A 21,537-nucleotide genomic window follows, 5' to 3' on the forward strand; every position below is an offset into this window, starting at 1 on the left:
GCAGCCAAGGCTCCATGGTAGCAAGGTTGGCCCGGTCACTGGGGATGGCTCTGTGGCATCAGGTGCTGGAATGGCTCCAGTTGCAGCATAGCAATGCCCCAGATGGGCTGAGCATCACCCCCCTGGTGGGCATGCCCAGTGGATCCAGGTTGGGTGCATGCGAGAGTCTGTCTCTCTGTTGCCCCCCTCCCCCCCGCTTCTCACTTCAGAAAATACAAAACAAAAAAAACAAAAAAAACCCCAAAAAACTAAAAAATAGCAATGTATAAAGGGTAGCCTGTGCAATATTATAAAAATATCTTTTAAATCACATTCAAAGATCAGTGGGTTTTCTAATTATTACATAACTAGAAATGAACTTTTGAAGAAATTACATAGAAAATACTTGTTTTTTATTAATTTTAATTTATTGTATTAACATGGATTCAAGTGTCCCACTCAATATAACACTCTCACCCCCATCCCCATGGCCCCCATTACTCCCTCCCCTTTGCTACCCTCCCCCTAATTCCTTACCCCCTTCCCTCTGGATTTGCTGTCCTGTTATCTGTATCTATGTGTTATGTATATATAATTTCACTAATCCCTTCTCCTTCTCTGATCCCGTTCCCTCATCCCCCTTCCCTCTGACAGCTGTCCCTCTGCTCCCTGTGACCCCGCCTCTGCCTCTATTCCATTCCTCACTTCACTTTGTTCATTGGATTCCACATATAAGTGAGATCATATGATATTTTTATTTCTCTGCTTGGCTTATTTCACTTAGCATAATAATCTCCATGTCCATTCATGCCATCACAAAAGGTAAGGTTTCCTTTTTTACGGCTGTGTAGTATTCCACAGTATATATGTACCAAAGCTTTTTAATCCACTTGTCCACTGACGGACACTTGGGCTGTTTCCAGATCTTCACTATTGTGAACAATGCTGCCATAAACATGGGGGTGCATTTATCCTTTTGAAACAGTGCTATGGTGTTCTTGGGGTATATTCCTAAAAGTGGGATAGCTGGGTCAGAAGGCAGTTCCATTTTTAATTTTTTGAGGAATCTCAAAAAATACTGTTTTCCACAGTGTTCTTTTTTGGTTCCATATAAATTTTTGAATTAGGTGTTCTATATCTTTGAAGTATGTCATTGGTATTTTAATTGGTATTGCATTGAATTTATAAATTGCTTTGGGTAATATAGACATTTTAATTATGTTTATTCTTCCTAACCATGAGCACGGTATATGCTTCCACTTGTTTGTATCTTCCTTGATTTATTTTATCAATGTTTTATAATTTTCTGAGTACAAATCTTTAATCTCCTTGGTTAAATTTACTCCTGGGTACTTTATTTTTTTGGTTGCAATACTGAAGGGGGTTTCCTTAATTTCTCTTTCTTATAGTTCATTGTTAGTGTATAAAAATGCCTCTGATTTCTGAGTATTAATTTTATATTCTGCCACCTTGCTGAATTTATTTACCAGGCCCAGTAGTTTTTTGACTGAGACTTTAGGGTTTTCTATATACAATATCATATCATCTGCAAATAATGATAATTTTCCTTCTTCTTTTCCAATTTGGATGCCTTTTATTTCTTCTTGTTGTCTGATTGCTGTGGCTAGGACTTCCAGCACTATGTTGAGTAAGAGTGGTGAAAGGGGGCACCCCTGCCTTGTTCCTGATCTTAAGGGGATTGCTTTTAATTTTTGCCCATTGAGTATGATGTTGGCTGTGGGTTTGTCGTAGATGACCTTTATTGTGTTGAGGTATGTTCCTAGTATTCCCACTTTGCTGAGAGTTTTGATCATGAATGGGTGCTGGATTTAATCAAATGCTTTTTCTGCATCTATTGAAATTACCATGTAGTTTTTCTTCTTCCTTTTGTTTATGTGATGAATCACATTGATTGATTTGCAAATATTGTACCAACCTTGCCTCCTGAGAATAAACCCCACTTGATCATGATGTATGATTTTTTTCATGTATTGCTGGATCCGGTTTGCTAATAATTTGTTGAAGATTTTAGCATCTAAATTCATCAGGGATATTGGCCTATAATTTTCTTTCTTTGTGTTTTCTTTGCCTGGTTTTGGAATCAGAATTATGCTCGCCTCATAAAAGGAGCTTGGAAGTCTTTCTTTCTCTTGAATTTTTTGAAATAGCTTGAGAAGGATAGGAGTTAGTTCTTCTTTGAATACTTGGTAGAATTCACTTGTGAAGCTATCAGGCCCAGGACTTTTCTTTGTTGGGAATTTTTTGATAACTGTTTCGATCTCATTTCTTGTAATCGGTCTGTTTAGGTTTTCTGATTCTTCCAGATTAATTTTTAGAAGATTATATGTTTCAAGATATTTGTCCATTTCATCTAGGTTGTCTAGTTTTTTTGACATACAGTTCTTCATAGTATTTTCTTACAATATTTCTGTTGTCTCAGTTGTTAGTTCTTCACTCTCATTTCTAATTTTATTTATTTGAGACCTCTCTCTTTTTCTCTTGGTGAATCTGGTCAAAGGTTCGTCGATATTGTTTACCTTTACAAAGAACCAGCTCCTGGTTTCATTGATCCTCTGTATTGTTTCTTTTTCCTCTATGTCATTTATTTCCACTCTGATCTTTATTATTTCCTTCCTTCTACTACCTCTGGGCTTTACTTGCTGTTCTTTTTCTAGTTCTTTTAGATGTGGGGTTAAGTTGTTTATTTGAGCTTTTTCTGGCTTCTTAAGGTATGCCTGTAATACTATGAACTTCCCTCAGGACTGCTTTTGTTGTGTCCCATAAGTTTTGAGTTGATGTATGCTCATTATCATTCATTTCTAGGAATTTTTTAATTTCTTCAATATCATTGTGTTAACCCATTTGTTATTTAATAACATGCTATTTAGTTTCCAAGTGTTTGAGTATTTTACAGTTTTTCTGTTTTGGTTGATTTCTAGTTTCATGCCATTGTAATCAGAGAAAATGCTTGATATGATTTGAGTCTTCTTAAATTTGTTGAGACCACTTTTGTGCCCTAACATGTGGTCTGTGCTAGAGAATGTACCATGAGCACTTAAAAAGAATGTATATTTTGCTGCTTTAGGGTGTAAGGTTCTGAAGATATCTATTAAATCGAGTTGATCTAGTGTGTCCTTTAAGTTTGCTGTTTCTTTGTTTATTTTCTTTCTTGAGGATCTATCCAGTGATGTTAGTGGGGTACTGAAATCCCCTACTATTATAGTGTTGCTGTTGATCTCACCCTTTATATCCATCAAAGTCTGCTTTATATATTTAGGTGCTCCTATATTGGTTGCGTAGATATTTATAATGGTTATATCTTCCTGTTGGATTGTTCCCTTTATTATTATGTAGTGACCTTCTTTATCTCTTGTTTTTTTTTTTAATATTTTATTTATTGATTTTTTAGAGAGAGAGGAGTGAGAGAGAGAGACAGAGAGAGAGAGAAGGCGGAGGAGCAGGAAGCATCAACTCCCATATGTGCCTTGACCAGGCAAGCCCAAGGTGTCGAACCGGTGACCTCAGTGTTCCAGGTCGACGCTTTATCCCACTGCGCCACCACAGGTCAGGCCTTTATCTCTTGTTTTAAAGTTCATTTTGTCTGATATAAGTATTGCTACCTCGGCTTTCTTTTCTTTTCCATTTGCGTGAAATATTTTTTTCCATCCTTTTACCTTCAGTCTATGTGCATCTTTTGTTTTAAGGTGTGTCTCTTGTAGACAGTGTATGTATGGGTTCTGTTTTCTTATCCACACAGCTACCCTATGTCTTTTGATTGGATCATTTAAGCCATTTACATTTCAGGTTATTATTGATATGTAGTTGTTTATTGCCATTTTATTCTTTAAAGCTGTATTCCTCTTTTGCTATATTCTTTTTCCCCTTTGATATGTTTAGAACAGGCCCCTTAGCATTTCTTGCAGTATTGGTTTGGTTGTAGTGAATTCTTGAGGGTTGTTTTTTTTTTTTGTCTGGGAAGCCTTTTATTTCTCCTTCAATTTTAAATGCTAGCCTTGCTGGATAAAGTAGTCTTGGTTGTAGGCTCTTATTCTGCATTACTTTGAATATTTCTTGCCATTCCCTTCTGGCCTCAAGTATTTTCATTGAGAAGTCAGATGTCATCCTTATGGGGGCTCCTTTGTAGGTGATAGGTTTCTTTTCTTTAGCAGCTTTTAATATTTTCTCTTTATCACTTAGCTTTGGTATATTAATTATGATGTATCTTGGTGTAGATTTCTTTGGGTTTCTCTTTAATGGAGTTCTCTGTGCTTGGTGAACTTGTGAAACTTTTTCCTGCATTAATTGAGGGAAGTTTTCAGCCATGATATGATTAAACAAAGTCTCTATCCCTTGTTCTTTCTCTTCTTTAGGAACCCCTATGATGTGGATGTTATTTCTCTTCATGTTGTCGCAGAGCTCTCTTAGAGTTTCCTCAGACTTTTTGAGTCTCTTTTCTCTTTTCTGCTCTGCTTCCGTGCCTTCATTTATCTTGTCCTCTAACTCACTGATTTGATCCTCAGCTTCATTTATCCTCCTTTTAATTCCTTCCATTGTGTTCTACATTTCTGATACTGGATTTGTCAATTCTGACTGATTCTTTTTTATTATTTCAATGTCCTTTTTTATATTTGCTATGTCTTTATTTAGGTGTTCGCATTGACCATCTATTGTTGTTCTAAGATCTTTGAGCATCCTAACAATTGTTATTTTAAACTCTGCATTGGTAATTTGGTTATATCCGACTCATTCAGGTCTTTTTCTGGGGATTTCTCTTGATTCATTTGTGTTGCATTTCTCTGCCTTCCCAGTTTGTCTGTGTATAAGAAAGTTTTGGCCACTAGAGTCCACTGGGTGTGGCCTCTGTGTCCCCTAGTTGTGCTCTATCTGCAGGCTCGCCCCCCCTTCTGCCGTGCTGCCTTCGGCGTTTGAGTATGGGCATTGCCGGTGCCAGCCCACTTGGGTTGTCACTGTAGTTTCTGCCTTACGCCACAGGAGGAACTGTGATCATGTGCCTGGGTCTACAAGCCTCCGTGGCCTCAGCATTCACCCCGCCCCCACGGGTGGGGTTAAGCACTGCGCCGGGGCCGCAAGCCTTGGCACTGCAGACAGGGGTGAGCATACTTGCTCAGCTGTGAGTCTCAGCCTGATTCTGGGCTTTTGCCCTGCCCCGTGGGAGGATCCCGCTTGGGGTGGGCTGCAAGCCTCGGCTCCGGGGGCCCGGCTGTGCTGCGTGCCCATGCTCAGTTGCGGGACTCGCCTGTTCTGGGCTTTTGTTCCACCTCTGCAGGAGTAGTCAGCTCACACATTGGGCCGCAAGCCTTGGTTTCGTGGGCCCAGCAAGTCTGTGTGTCCTTGTGCAGCAGCGGGTCTCTGCCCCTTCCGAGTCTCCCACCCTTCCCTGCCGGTGGGATTGTAGGCGGGCTGCAGCTGGGCCTGACCACTTTCTCGTCTCCCCTATGCCCTTGCTGTGCAAGACTGAGCTCACACCCGGGCCTCAGTTGTGGCCTGCTGGCTTCCGCCCTTGCCAATGGAACCGCGCTTCCACATCTTGCTGTTCCTGCTCTCCGGTGAGCCCTCAGCTGTGTGGGTGGGACTACTGTATCTCAGACCCTAACCCTTCATACTGTGGTCCCAAAAGCTCCCTCCTTCTAAGTGACTCTGCTCTGAGTGCCGTGGAAGAGCTTGTTTGGCTGGTGTCCTGCTTCCCTTTGCTGGTATTGCTGGTTCCAGGAGAAATACTTCAAATTTGGGGAGTGACTCAGCCTAGGGGTTAGGGTGGCTATCCCTCAAAGTGTTTCTCCCTGTGCCTCGTAGTAGATTATACTCTCTTCTCGCTGCTCCAGTCCTCTCCTCTCTCCCGTCCCCCAGAGCCCTGGGTGGGTGGTTGTGAGAGAGGTTTTCTGTGCCATCCCTTTAAGAAGAATCCTGGATCTGAGAAATCTGTCTCTTTCTCACAAACAGTATCCTGACTTGTTTCGCAGCTACTGTCCATACGCCTCTTCTAGGCTCTGGGGCTGCAGGCTGGGGCTTTGTTCCTGGGGCTCAGGACCCTCCCCTCTCCACTAAATTCATTTCCCACTACACGAGTCTCTCTGGGCTGCTGTTTACCCAGGGGAGCTGAGCAGCCCTCTCCGCGTTTCTGCTTTTCCTACCGGTTTCAGTGTGGCTTCTTCAGTGTTCTTTGGTTGAAGAGTCCTCTTAGTTTAGTCCAAAGTGGTTTTTCCAGATGATGGTTCTTAAAATTGAGTTGTAATCCACTTTGGTTCTGGGAGGTGGAAGCTGGCACGTCCGCCTACTCCATTGCCATCTTACCGCTTCCTGGTTCCATATACATTTAAATTTTTAGAATATTTGTTCTATATCTTTGAAGTATGCCATTGATATTTTAATAGGAATTGCATTGAATTTATTAATTCGTTTTGGTAGTATAGACATTTTAATGATGTTTATTCTTTCTATCCATGAACATGGTATGTGCTTCCACTTGTTTCTATGTTCCTTGATTTCTTTTATTAATGTTTTACAGTTTTCCCAGTACAAATCTTTACCTTCTTGGTTAAATTTACTCCTAGATTATTTATTTATTTATTTATTTATTTATTTATTTATTTATTTATTTTTGCAATAGTGAAGAGCACTGTTTCCTTAATTTCTCTTTTTGACAGTTTATTGTCGGTGTATAAAAATGCCACTGATTTCTGAATATTAATTTTATATCCTGCCACCTTGCTGAATTTTTTTTATCAGGTATAGTAGTTTTTTGAGACTTTAGGGTTTTCTATGTACAGTATTATGTCATCAGCAAATAATAATAATTTTACTCTTTTCCAATTTGGATGCCCTTCATTTTTTCTTGTCTGATTACTATGGCTGTGACTTCCAGAACTATGTTGAATAAGAGTGGTGGAAGGGGGCACTGCTACCTTGTTCCTGATGTTTAGGGGATTGCTATTAATTTTTGCCCATACTGGCTGTCAGTTTGTCATAGATGGCCTTTATTATGTAGACATATGTTCTCTGTATTCCCACTTTGCTGTATTTTATCAAATGATTTTTCTACATCTATTAATATAACCATGTAGTTTTTATTCTTCCTTTTGTTTGTGATCAATCATGTTTATTGATTTGCAGATATTGTACCAACCTTGCCTCCCAGGAATAAATCTGATTTCATCATGATGTATCTTTTTAATGTATTGCTGGATCCAGTTTGCTAATAATTTGTTGAGAATTTTAGCATCTTTGTTCATCAGGGATATTGACCTACAGTTTTCTCTCTTTCTAGTGTCTTTACTTGGTTTTAGAATGAGCATAATACTTGCTTCATAAAAGGAGCTTGGAAGTCTTGCCTTCTCTTGAATTTTTTGAAGTAGCTTGAGAAGGATAGGTGTTAGTTCTTCTTTGAATGTTTGGTAAAATTTGCCAGTGAAGCCATCTGGTCCAGCACTTTTGTTTGCTGGGAGTTTTTTGATAACTGTTTCAATTTCATTTGTTGTAATTGGTCTGTTTAGGTTTTCTGATTCTTCCAGAATCAGTTTTGGAAGATTGTATGTTTCTAGGAATTTCTTCATTTCACTTAGGTTGTCCGATTTTTTTTTTTTTTTTTTCATTTTTCTGAAGCTGGAAACAGGGAGAGACAGTCAGACAGACTCCCACATGCGTCCGACCAGGATCCACCCGGCACGCCCACCATGGGGCGACGCTCTGCCCACCAGGGGCGATGCTCTGCCCATCCTGGGCGTCGCCATGTTGCGACCAGAGCCACTCTAGCGCCTGAGGCAGAGGCCACAGAGCCATCCCCAGCGCCCGGGCCATCTTTGCTCCAGTGGAGCCTTGGCTGCGGGAGGGGAAGAGAGAGACAGAGAGGAAAGCGCGGCGGAGGGGTGGAGAAGCAAATGGGCGCTTCTCCTATGTGCCCTGGCCGGGAATCGAACCTGGGTCCTCCGCACGTTAGGCCGACGCTCTACCGCTGAGCGGTTGTCTGATTTTTTGACATAGATCTTCGTAATATTTTCATACAATCCATTGTATTTTTACCGTGTCAGTTGTTACTTCTCCACTTTCATTTCTAATTTTATTTGAGTCCTCTCTCTCTTCTTTTCTTGATTAGTCTGGTTAAAGGGTTGTCAATCTTGTTTACCTTTTTAAGAACCAGCTCTTGGTTTTATTGATGTTTTCTTTTTTTTTTTTTTTTTTTTTTAGCCTTGATGTCATATATTTCTACTCTGATCTTTACTATTTTCTTCCTTCTACTTCCTCTGGGCTTTATTTGTTGTCATTTTTCTATTTCTTTTTGGTGTGGGGTTAAGTTGTTTATTTGAGTTTTTTTCTTGTTTCTTAAACTATTCCTGTAATGCTATGATCTTCCCTTTCAGGACTGCTTTTGCTGTGTCTCATAGACTTTGAATTATTGTATGTTCATTTTCATTTGTTTCAAGGAAATTTTTAATTTCTTCCTTTATCTCACTGTTAACCCATTCATTATTTAATAACATGCTATTTAGCCTCCAAGTGTTTGAATGTTTTTTAGTTTTCCTATTGTAGTTGACTTCTAGTTTCATGCCATGTGATCAGAGAAGATGCTTGATATGATTTCAGTCTTCTTAAATTTATTCAGACTTGTTTTCTGTCCGAACATGTGGTCTATCCTAGAGAATGTTCCATGAGCACCTGAAAAGAATGTATATTCTGCTGCTTTGTATCTATTAAATCCGGTTGATCTAGTATGTCATTTAAGTAGGTTGCTGTTTCTTTGTTGATTTTCTGTCTGGAGAATTTCTCCATTGATGTTAGCAGGGTATTATAATCCCCTACTATTATAGTATTGCTGTCAATCTCACTTCTTATCCCAGTAGACCCCAAGCTCTATGTTGATCAGGCAATGCAGATCTGACTTCCCCGCACAGTGAGACACTCCTGCTTAACAGTAGGGCTAGCAGCTTCTTCAAGACAACTCTTGAGGCCACTATGAGGATTCTAGTTATTAGTACTGAGACCAACTGCCACCAGAGGAAGGACACGACCAACACACAAATTAGTTGGAAGGGCCACACAGGCAGTTTATTACTCACTAATCCTTTTTGGCGTGTCTGGGTACAGCTTAATGGGGTCCCATCAGTGTGCTCCTTTAGGTTGTCCTTGGTCAGAGTGGCATGGAGACAGTCCATGTTCAATGTTGGAGTCTGGGTGACTACTGCTGCAGGAGGTGGGAGTAATACTTTTTCTGTCCTATGCCTTCTAACATGTTAATCTACAGGATTGTCACATCAAACCACCATTTTGAGAGGTCCTAGCAAGGAGCCCTTTTTATGTTAATCTACCAAAATGTCACATCAAGTCACTTTTAATGTGTGCCTAGGGAAGCTTCTTGTTTATGTTAATCTACAGAATTATCACATTAGATAGGGACAGACAGACAGGAATGGAGAGAGATGAGAAGCATCAATCATTAGTTTTTTGTTGTGACACCTTGGTTGTTCATTGATTGCTTTCTCATATGTGCCTTGTCTGTGGAGCTACAACAGACCAAGTAACCCCTTGCTTGAGCCAGCGACCTTGGGTCCAAGCTGGTGAGCTTTTGCTCAAACCAGATGAGCCCATGCTCAAGTTGGTGACCTCGGGGTCTCGAACCTGGGTCCTCTGCATTCCAGTCCAATGCTCTATCCACTGTGCCACTGCCTGGTCAGGCCATCCAGCTACTTTTTATCTATATATAACTTCACACGCACAGTAACTGGGCCCTGAGCAAAAGGCATAGTCTGCCTATCATATCTGTACGAGCTAAATTAGTTTCTATCCAGACAGCATAGCCTTATTCATTTGCCTTAATGGCTATTAATATTATACCCTAATTTATTTCTATATATCTTTCATCTTTTTTAATATTTCTATGTATTTAATTACTATACCATTATATTACTATAACACCCTTTATGTCCATCAAAATCTGCTTTATATACTTAGGTGATCCTATATGAGGTGCATAAATATTTACAATGGTTATATTCTCCTACTGGATTGTTCCTTTTATCATTATGGAGTGACCTTTTTTATCCCTCACTATGGCCTTTGTTTTAAGGGTATTTTGTCAGATATTAGTATTGCTAGTCCAGCTTTTTTTTCCATTTCGATTTGCATGAAATAACTTTTTTCAATCCCTTTATTTTCAGTCTATGTGTATCTTTTGTTCTGTGGTGGGTCTCTTGTAGACAGTATATGTAAGGGTCCAATTTTCTTATCAATGTAGCTACCCTATGTCCTTTGATTGAGCATTTAATTTGTTTACATTTAAAGTTATTATTGATATGAACTTTTTATTGCTATTTTATTATTTAAATCTACAATCTTTTTTCTCTTGATTTCTCTTTTCCTTTGCTCTTTTTACAGCAGACCCCTTAACATGGTTTGGTTGTAATGAATTCCTTGAGTCTCTTTTGTCTGGCAAACTTTTTATTTCTCCTCAATTTTAAATGACAGCCTTTCTGGATATAGTAGTATTGACTGTAGGTTCTTGTTTTGCATCACTTTGAATGTTTTCTACCAATCTCTTCTGGCCTCAAGTGTTTCTGTTGAGAAGTCAGATGTCATCCTTATAGGGACTCCTCTGTAGGTAAATTAACTGCCTTTCTCTTGCAGCTTTTATGATTCTTTGTTTCTCTTAACTTTGGCATTTTAATTATGATGTGTCTTGGTGTAGGCCTCCTTTGGTTCCTCTTTAATGGGACTCTGTGCTTCTTGAACTTGTGTGACTTTTTCCTTCATCAATTTGGGAAATTTTTCAGCTATGATTTTTTCAAACAGGTTTTCTATCCCTTGTTCATTCTCTTCTTTAGGAACTTCTGTGATGTGGATGTTGTCTCTCTTCATGTTGTCACAAAGCTCTCTTAGAGTCTCCTTAGTCTTTTTGTGCCTCTTTTCATTTTGCTGCTCTGCTTCTCTGCTTATGTTTATCTTGTCCTCTAAATCACTGACTTGATCCTCTGCTTCATTTCTAGACTGCTGTTGATTTCTTCTAATACAGACTTCATTTCTGATATTGTATTTGTCATTTCTGACTGGTTCTTTTTTATGATTTCAATGTCCTTTTTTGTGGCAGAGACAGAGAGGGTCAGAGAGAGGGACAGATAGGGACAGACAGACGAGAAGGGAGAGAAATGAGAAACATCAATTCTTCATTGCGGATCCTTAGTTGTTCATTGATTGATTTCTCATATGTGCCTTGGCGGGGGGGCTACAGCAGACCGAGTGACCCCTTGCTCAAGCCAGCAACCTTGGCCTCAAGCTGGTGAGCCTTGCTCAAACCAGATGAGCCTGCACTCAAGCTGGTGACCTCGGTGTCTCAAACCTGGCTCCTCCGCATCCCATTCCGATTCTCTATCCACTGCGCCACTGCCTGGTCAGGTTCAGTGTCCTTTTTGATGCCTGCTATCTATTTAGGTGTTTATTATGACCATTTATTGTTGCTCTAAGGGCTTGAGCATCCTCAAAATCATTATTTTAAATTCTGCATCTAGTAGTTTGGTCACTTATATTTCATTTAATTCTTTTTTGGGGGATTTCTTTTGTTGACTCATTTGGGTCATATTTCTTTGTCTGCTCATTTTGTCTGTGTGTTAGGTAGCACTGTCTGACTTTGAAATTCATTTTGATGTCTCTATGAGATAGGTGGGTTTGGTGGTACTGCCCTCCAGGCCACCTGTTTTCCTTGTTCTAGGAATGCTTCTTGAGGGTACCATTTTCCCTCCTGTTGTATGTGAGTATTGAATGCAGCTAGGCCTTTCATGGGTGCGGTTATCCCTTCAGGCTGGCTGGCTCTAAGGGTCAACCTTGGTCATGTGTGCAGTGTCTGTCCTGTTGGGCATATTTATTCTCCCCAGTGTTTGGTGCCTGCTAGACTCCTCCTTTGGGCATGCTGCTTGTATAGTTAGCTGAGTTTGGGGTTGGTACAGTCTGCTACCCACCCACCACTGGTTGTGTTGGTTCTAGGTCTTCTTGGTTTGGCGTCAGCCATTGTTGGTAATGTGCTGTGGGCTACCTGTCTGGAGCTGCTTCTCTGTTAATTGTTTGTGTTTGCCTTTCTTGTGTCTGGGTAGTATGGGAGGGGCCAACCTGTGTATAAGAATCAGCTTCCTCCTGCTTAGAGATGACAGCTACTCCATAAGAGCTCCAAGCTCCATAAGATTTGCCTTCACCTTTCAGCTGTTCCACCTTTTCTTGCATCTACCTGGTCTTCCCACAGTGTCTTCTGTAGGAAAACTGTAATGTGGGCTGAGATTGGCCTCACTCAACCGGCCCTCTACAGGTTGCAAGCTTGGAGGGTTAGCAAAGCTGAGGTTGTGAATACGGTGTTAGTGGGATCCCCTACTACAGGGGTCTCTTTGTCAGGAGCTCAGTATATGGGAGTGTGGCCCCTATTCCAGAGCCTTGTCCCTCAGCCCCTGCTGGATACTCAAATTTTATTACTCCCCAGCAAGGTGAGCAGCAGGTTCTGATCAAGAGGGGCCGACAGTCCCCTCTGCAGAAGTTCTTCAGCTAGTGAGACCCTGGTCTCGGGGAAGAAGACTGAGAGACTTTTCTCCTGGAGCTGACTGTGCCCCCTCAGAAAATGGCTAAGCCCCCGAACCAGACCCAACAATAGGCTCACAGGGACCCACACTGGAAGTGTCCATGCTCCAAGCCTCTCTTTCTTCCCCTTGTGGAATCTAGCCCAGCAGGGCAGGATATTTAGCACCCAGGCTGGCTGACTGTGAAGTTCCACCCTATCCAATGCACATGAGCTGCTGTGCCAGTGCTGATCACAGAAAGCAGAACTTGCTTCAGTTGGGCCAGTGTGAGGAGCCCTTCATTAGGATACCCCACTACAGGGTTGTTAGGTCCTAAACCGATGCTTTCCACAGCTTTCCACTGGATGTACCAATCTTGGGCCTCCCTGGAAGAAACCTGGTGTGGACCAATGGGAGACACTGCCCGTGACTGGCCCTCAGCAATCTTCTTGGAGCTACAAGCAATCCAGGGTTTGTGGCTGCCTCTTTGCACCCAGGTGCACATGGAAATACCAAACTGTATACCTAGGCTGGCTTTTACTCACACTGGACTTGGGGGAAGGTCTGCTTAAAAGGCCAAGGTTCCCTGAGTCCTACCTCTGCTGGCTGCTTGTTGGGATTGGTCACTGAAAAACACCTCTGTTAGAGTCTAGAGCAAGGGTCTCCAAACTTTTTACACACGGGGCCAGTTCACTGTTCCTCAGCCCGTTGGAGGGCCGGACTATAAAAAAAAACTATGAACAAATTCCTATGCACATTGCACATATCTTAAAGTAAAAAAACAAAACGGGAACAAATACAATATTTAAAATAAGGAACAAGTAGATTTAAATCAACAAACTGACCAGTATTTCAATGGGAACTATGCTCCTCTCACTGACCACCAATGAAAGAGGTGCCCCTTCCAGAAGTGCGGCGGGGCCGAATAAATGACCTCAGGGGGCCATATGCGGCCCGTGGGCCGTAGTTTGGGGACCCCTGGTCTAGAGCCTGTGGCAATTCAGGGATTAGAAAGGGTGGTGGGTGTGGCTCCCGCCCCTCAGCCCCACCTGTCAGTCTGTCCAGACTTTTATCAGAGACCTCAGTAGAGTGGGCCCCAGGAGTCCTGTGGGTGTGGCCTCTGAGACAGAGATGTGGTCTGACAACAGTCCAGGCAGTTTCTACTAAATTTCCCATGAGGCAGAAGCACCATAGACTTGGTTGCGTGATGGGGATTGAGGGGAGGAGAGAGCTCTGGCCTCAATGCCAGAAAACTGAGTCACTGATGGCCTCCTGCTTCCTGGCTTTTCAGAATGACCTAGTCTCCATGGATGGAGTAGGAGAGACTCCCAAGGGTGGGGCATTTGTCACTCAGAGTGGACTAGTCCACCTCAGAATATTGGTGACTGTGGTATTGAAGAATGACTCAGCACAGGGGTTCCAGTGGCCATCCCCCATGGTATCTCTGCCTAGGCCACCAACTTTAAACTCTCTTTACACAACTCCAGTCCTCTCGCCCCTCCTTCCACTGGAGCCTATGGTAAGTGGCTGTGAATGAGGTTTTCTGCGCTGGCCCTTTAAGATGGAGCATGTGTCTCTGAGAGCTCCATCTGTTTCTCGCAGACAGAAACCTGACTCTCTTCTCTGCCAAATGCTGTGTGGGCGCCTCTTCTAGGCTCTGGGGCACTAGGCTGGGGCTCCAGGACTGGGGCTGAGCACCCACACCTCTCAGGGTGATCCTCCCCTCAGTGAGAGTCTCTCTGGACCCTCAGCCGCTGTTCAGCTTCTGGGAGCAGGGCAGCCCTTTCTGCATCTCCACCCTTCCTACCAGTCTCAGTTTGGCTTCTTCTGTGATCCTTGGTTATAGACTCCTCTTTGTTTAGTCCAGAGTTGATTTTTCAAATTGATTGTTCTTAAATTAAATTGTAATCCAAGGGAGTTGGCAGTTGGAATGTCCGCCTACTTCACTACATCTTAGAAACCCCAGAAAATATATACTTTTACATAGTCAGGTAGGCAGCTGAATGATAAGTTTATTTTTTATTAGTCCATAGTCTTTTGGGTTGCAGTCAAGTTTTGCTCATACTTATATTTAAGAAATCATTAGATATTTAAAAATTATAACAGGAATATCAAAATCGTAAATAATGATAATGTTATAGAAGTAATCTTTGTCACTCGAGCACAACTATATTTAGTTTTTTTGTGTATATTTTTACATGTGTATATAATTTATGTAGTTATAATCACAGTGTATTTTGTTTTTAGCTAGCATGATAATTTTTCATGAATTCATTGGGTAAAATTTTAATTTTATTATGGGATTATGAGACTATAGAAATTTTGCCAACATAGTTTATAGGGCAGGGCAAATAATTTTCTTAGGTAGTGCATTGAGTATCATTTGGTTACTTTTTTCCAGCAGTGTTCTTTTGGGAATCTATTTTAGTTTCATGGCTAAACTGAAAGAAGATATTCTGTACTAGTAGAAGTTTGGGGGTGGGGATCATTCCTTGTATGTTTCTATTTTCTAAAAATGTGCCATGATTGAAAACTAGAAAAATGTGATTATGTAGTTTAAAAGATCTTTTTGTTGTTATTCAGACCACTTTTGTAGAGAATGAAAAAATGTTACTAAGTAATGTGTTTATGAAATGGCTCTGTTAGTAAATCTTGAAGTTCTTTTATAGTTTAAAGATAATCTAAGTTGGATGTTTGAAAATAGGCCTGTGTTTGAGTTATGTCTTTGAAACTTCTCCAACTTCTTCTTCCTGTCTGACCTTGGGTAAGGCATCTAATCATAACTGTGAAAAGTAGGAATAAGAATATCTGATGCTGGTTATGATTATGATGATGAATAATTCATGATCTATAGGGCCACTGTGAAGATGAGGACAGTTTAAAAAAATTATGTCGGACTCTTTAGAACAGCTGTTTCCATATAGGACAGATTGTCAAAAGGCCTCCATTCTTACAGATAAGCATAGGTAAAGAAGGCAGGTGTCAGGAAGTTAGTTGACTTTAGCAAGCACCTCTTGGCCTCATGTGGCTTCTAAGCATGCTTGATTTTACTTCGGCTCAGGTCAGTGTTGCAGAACCGGGCGGCCCTGTCCAGCACAGGGTAAACTGACACCTGGTTTCTTTCCTGTAGAGCCCAGTCCTGTGTCAACTTGGTTCTCTTTTAGACTGAGAAAAATCCACAGTCTTTTTCAGTTAGCAGCTTCCAGTGTATTCTTGAACGCTCTGAATTAAAGGCTTCAGTGAGTTTTCATACTCAAAATCATTTAAGAGTCAAAAAATCTATTTTGGGGAGGCGGGTCAGTAGAGAATGATAAGATCTTTCTTTTGTTTTCCTAGTTCAGGAAAGATCGGTTATTTCTATTAAAGTTGGGATTTGAGCGGAGAGATAGATAGGTTGATGACAGAAGGAGCATCCAGCACAAAATATTATTAATCAATCTAGTCAAGCAGATTTAGATTTGATGCTGACAGAACAGCTGAGGCCTAGGCCCTTGAACGTGTTCAGTGTGAGAAGATCTTATTTGTTATATTGATTGAAAGGATAACTAAAAAGTAAGGTTGGTGGTAAATTTACTATTTTTATTTTTGGTGAGTAGTAGTTATATGAACTGTTATTCAGGAAGTAGTGCCCCCCCCCCAATAGCCACACACTTTTAGCTAGTCTCTCCTGAATCGATGAGAGTCATCATTTTGTTAATTTCATCAACATGTTCATTTCTTTCAGCTCCATGTTCATGCATGTCTTTTAATCCGGAAACAAGAAGACTGTCCATAGGTCTAGACAATGGTACAATCTCAGTAAGTACACATAAATAAGATTTCCAGTTGAAATAATTCCCTTCCTGTGGAGCATGTATATATGTATTGTGATGAGAATTATTTATTAGCTCTTTTTTCAAATTAACAACTGAATTTTCTTGCCAAGTAAAGTAGAAATTGCAGTATAGCAGACTGTGGTGAAGTCCAGGGAGAGCGATCATCAGTCTCTGGTGAGGGTCAGCTTGACTTACAGTGTACACAGTGCCTAGAATTAGCGGTATTATGAGGCCAACTAGGGAACTTTATGAATCTGTGTGTTAGTGGGAACAAGCTGTGATACTAGTGGCTTTGGTCAGATGGTTAATCATGGTGTCATATGCTTCCCCACACAAGTGACAGCACAAGGGAAATGGCTTCTTTTAGACTATATCTGATCTTGTCTTTGATACTCCATGTTCTTTTCCTTCCCCTCTTTCTTCTGTTCCTCATTGTCCTCTTGATTCCCTGTAGCATTCAAATATAATTCTGTAAATTTGTATAACTTTGTAAAGATAGCACAGACTCTACATTTATTCTAAAGAGTAGATCCAGATAAACCCTTCAGTTATATATCTTGAGGGAACTAAAATTATTAGAGATTGGGATCTCAGATTTTACTGCTTTTAATCTTCTTTTTGCATGTGTTTTCAACTAGTGTAAAGTAACAAACTGGTCTGGTAAATTCTCTATTTTGGTAACTTACCCAGTATGTCTTGCCTTTAGTTCTAGGCAAGAGAGGCCCTGCTTGGGGACCCATGAATTAGAGGACTCTACTCTGGTCAACTTCACCACAGCATGAAAGATTTGAAAGGCCAGGGGGGTGTGCTCATCTTAAGCCCTTACTCTGCCCCCACCTTGCTCTGGGTACCGGATAAAACTAGTAGTCTTAGCCTGGAGGATGGCTAAGGTTTGAGGTGGGTAGGACATCTACACATGGGCACAGGGACCCTCAAGGTGTTGATTGAACTGGGGAATGTAAAGAGAAGGGTGTGGGCTGGTCCTCCCTATCATCACACCATGGCGTGGAACTTCAGGGAGTCCAAAAGTTCTAAATTTGTACCTGTACCTTGAGGCGGTTGAAAGTATATTTGTCAAGAATGGAGGAAAACACCATATTTTATTTAATGGCTTAACTTGCTTATTTTAATTTTTGAATATGTATTTCAACCTATGGAATGTAGGTCTCCATTGATCTGACCCCTACAAGGAGTCTGAAGAGGTGGATCTGAAATTTTCCATTTGATCTTTATCAAAACATTTGTTTGGTGACTTTAATATTGTAAAATGTATATCAGCCTATTGACAAATATTTATGGAATTTCTAAAATTTTGAATGCATTTGATAGCTCTGTACACTCTATTCCTTAGGAGGACAGAAGAGAAATTCATGGTACAGATCTTGTCTACTTTAAGGAGAGCCATTTTTAAAAGGTGGGAAGTGGGGGGGGGGGTATGTTTCTATTTTTAAAAGCTAACGGGAGATAATTGGATCGCCTAATGAACTAAAGTATTTATTAGAAGGGAAATCTGAAAAGGTGAGAGTGGGGACCCATATATTGCCCAATAATAGTTCATGGACTGGTATCTATAACACTCACTATCCTTGAGAAGACTTAAGTGTGCACGACAGATGAGTGATTCTTGGCATTTTTGGAATCAGTGTAGGTGGTTAATGGGTGCTGATAAATTTGGTTTTGAAGGCAAGATAGGTGAGCCAAGTAAATTATGGAGAGTTCTGGCTATTTATTGTATGTAAAAAAAGAGACTGCCTTCGCCACTATTTCTGTAGCAAAAGAAGGAGCTGGAGAAGCAAGCATGGATCAGAGACGGGACTGAGGTGCTTTTTTCGGTGCAGCAGTTACAGTGTCTGGACAGCAACCTCTCTCAGCCCTGGTCTTCTAAACAAGATTAAGGGCCCCGCTTATATGAAATAATTTCCTTAAAAGAACCTCTTTTATGTTGCTGAAGAAGATGAATACCCTACCTATTCTCATCTGAAGACCTGAGTTCAGGAAAGGTATACTGAGAGCACAGCATGTTTGAGGTCCAGAATTCTCAGTGCTCACCACAGTGACAGTTTTTTTACTGAAAAGACTTAGAGTCTCAGCTGCTTAACACTTTACTTTCTGGACACGAGCAGTCTATTCAGAGACTTGACATTCTCTGTTCCTTGAATATAGTAAATAGATTTTAAAAAGAAATACTGGTTAACTTGTTTGAAAACAAAGAAAGGAGGAAATCAGAAAGTATATCCTTATTTCATTTTGTTTTACTGAATAAAAAGATTTAAGAGGCAGTTAACCTTATGTAACTGAGTAGTAGATTAGGAAGTAGAACTAAATATAAACTATTCTTTCAAAAATTTAACTGCCAAAGGAAGGGGAGAGATGGTAAGCACTGGAACAAGCTGTAATAGTAGACAAGCAGCAAAAGTGTCCAGAAAAATTTGGAGAATTTATTGTAGCTTCGGGAAAGAATGGGGAGACTTTTGAGACAGGAGGGAAAGACAGACAGTTTAGAGATGTAGGAGAGGAACGATCTTTTATTTTTCCCATGAACAAACAAGTTAGAGCACCAACTGACAGAAACTAAAATGGGATGGGGGCATATTTTCATGTCTGTATCTTGCTTTTCCTGATCTTATAGCCCAAAACCCCTTCTGCCATCTTGGTCTGCAAAGTCTCAGTTGTCTCGCAAGGTGTTTTTCAAATGCTGTCTTTTCCCCTTTATACTCCCCCCCCTTTTTTTCTTTTTCACAGGTGGTTCTGAGCCCTACCTATTGAAATTAATTACACACAGTACTCAGTAGGTTAGCTGTATTGTATTGCTTATTTAACTTGTTTTGTAAAAAGTTTTGAAGTCTTTTCCATTAAACACAGTATTGAATGTGGAGGGCTTGATCAGTCTTTTTATTCATTTCCTCTCCCAGAGGGTCTTAGTGTGGGTCCTTATACAAATTATGGACACAATGAAGAATTTATTCAATAAGTTGTTGACTAAAGTAAAAACACTATTATTACTTAGTATAGCTGGTTGTAATAAATACCTTCTTAAGTTCTGAGATAGTTTATTTGTATAATTCTGTTGCTGTTCAAAATATTTTTCGCAATGAATTATCCTGTTATAGAGGAAGAAGTTATGCCAGTGAGTTTTCAGAAATGCCTTCTGTTCTAATGTTGAAAGAAGTCAGCCCGATTGTACTAACTGCTACTTATGCTAAAATAGAACTTTAAAGTTTACTGTCATAATAATTCATGTATTCTAGCCAATCAACATATATTTAAATAGATTATTTAAGCAAAAGATTATGCTCATTTCTAACATGTGGCATCTGGTCTCAGAGAGCTTACCTTTCAGTTGGGGGAAAGTGTAGTTATGAAATCAGTTAAATACACACACAAAATAACAGCAAAAGTAAGAGTACACCAATGAGTGTAATGTTGGCAAGGCTGAGATCAGAAGGGAGTGGGAGTGGTCTGGTCTGGGGCAGCTCCTTGGAGATTGGATGTCAGCTGAATTTAGAAGGTGGGCTAGGATTTGATTAGCTAAAGATAAGACATAGAAAAGAAAAACATGAGGGTGAGAAAGGGCAATAAATGTTTGGAGGGAATTGTTTGGAGAGAAATCAACACTTTGGGGAGAGGATTAATGGTATATAAAATATAAAAGATAGTTGGGGTTTAATTATAAAAAGCTTGATGCAAGGTGAATAGTTAGCATTAGGTAAAGGAACTGGATTCCTGACAGGGAAGATCTCCCCCCATCACTACTTAGGAAGACTTTCTAAGGTATTTAGGAGGGATAATAGACTAGTGAGGAAATGTCCAAACACAGAAATTAAAAAATTTCCATTAAACTAATTTTTACCAACCCTACTGAATAATGGCTGTAGAGGTATATATATATATAGTATAATCTTTATATTTCTTTTTCATCAAAACTTTTTTTTTTTTGACAGAGACAGAGAGGGTCAGAGAGAAGGACAGATAGGGACAGACAGACAGGAAGGGAGAGAGATGAAAAGCATCAATTCTTCGTTGAGGCTCCTTAGTTGTTCATTGATTGCTTATTCGTTCATTGCTTTCTCATATGTGCTTTGACCGGGAGCTACAGCAGAGCAAGTGACCCTTTGCTCAAGCCAGTGACCTTGGGCTTCAAGCCAGCAACCTCTGGGCTCAAGCCAGTGACCATGGGGTCATGTCTATGATCCCACGCTCAAGCCAGATGAACCCACACTCAGGCTGGTGGCTTCAGGGTTTTGAACCTGGGTCCTCCGCATCCCAGTTCGATATACTCTATCCACTGCACCACTGCCTGGTCAGCTCTTCATCAAAACTATTAATGAGGGCCCTGGCCAGTTGGCTCAGTGGTAGAGTGTCAGCTTGGTGTGCAGAGGTCCCAGGTTCAATTCCCGGCCAGGGCACACAGGAGAAGCGCCCATCTGCTTCTCCACCCCTCCCCCTCTTCTTCCTCTCTGTCTCTCTCTTCCCCTCCCGCAGCCAAGGCTCCGTTGGAGCAAAGATGGCCCGGGCACTGGGAATGGCTCCTTGGCCACTGCCCCAGGCGCTAGAGTGGCTCTAGTCGCAACAGAGCGACACCCCAGAGGGGCAGAGCATCGCCCCCTGGTGGTCAGAGCGTCGCCCCCTGGTGGGCATGCCAGGTGGATCCCGGTCAGGCGCATGCGGGAGTCTGTCTGACTGTCCCCGTTTCCGGCTTCAGAAAATACAGGAAAAAAAGAAAAAGAAAAAAAAACTATTAATGAACCAAAATTTTTATTAAAATCTTGCCAAGATAAATGCGTAGTTATTGGAAATTTCTTGAAGAAGGCCCTAAAATGATAAAAATCTCTGCTTTCTGAAAATTAATTTCATGTATGTGTTATGGGAAGTTTAATTGTGATGAGAGGAAAAGAGTGACCTATATAATGGTTAACATTCAGGATAGTCATCATTGTACAAAAAGAAATAATACTGACCATGTATGGATTTGTTGTTTTTCTAGTTCTTGTGGTTATTATATTCTTATCATATATATCACTTTTAGTATGGATTATCCAAAGGAACGAGAACAATAAAGAGAGCTAAACATTTATTTGGCAGCTACTGTGCACCAGGCTCTCTGCTTTACATACATCACTTCATCCAGCTTTACAATAATCCGGTGTAGGTAGTATTGCTCACATTTCTCAGGTAAGGACACTAAGACCTGAAGAGTACAT

The 21,537-nt window shown here is 40.8% G+C and overlaps 1 protein-coding gene across 1 annotated transcript in view; it reads left to right on the forward strand.

The window, feature by feature from the left end:
- WDFY2 (WD repeat and FYVE domain containing 2) overlaps nucleotides 1-21,537 on the forward strand; it is a 196,752-nt gene that overhangs the window by 89,651 nt on the left and 85,564 nt on the right. Inside the window, exon 3 of the mRNA XM_066380938.1 lies at nucleotides 16,246-16,319. Within this exon, the coding sequence (XP_066237035.1) occupies nucleotides 16,246-16,319 (74 nt within the window). The remainder of the gene's footprint in view (nucleotides 1-16,245; nucleotides 16,320-21,537) is intronic.

Source organism: Saccopteryx leptura, chromosome 4 (genome assembly GCF_036850995.1).
Source record: "Saccopteryx leptura isolate mSacLep1 chromosome 4, mSacLep1_pri_phased_curated, whole genome shotgun sequence".
Classification (NCBI taxonomy): domain Eukaryota; kingdom Metazoa; phylum Chordata; class Mammalia; order Chiroptera; family Emballonuridae; genus Saccopteryx; species Saccopteryx leptura.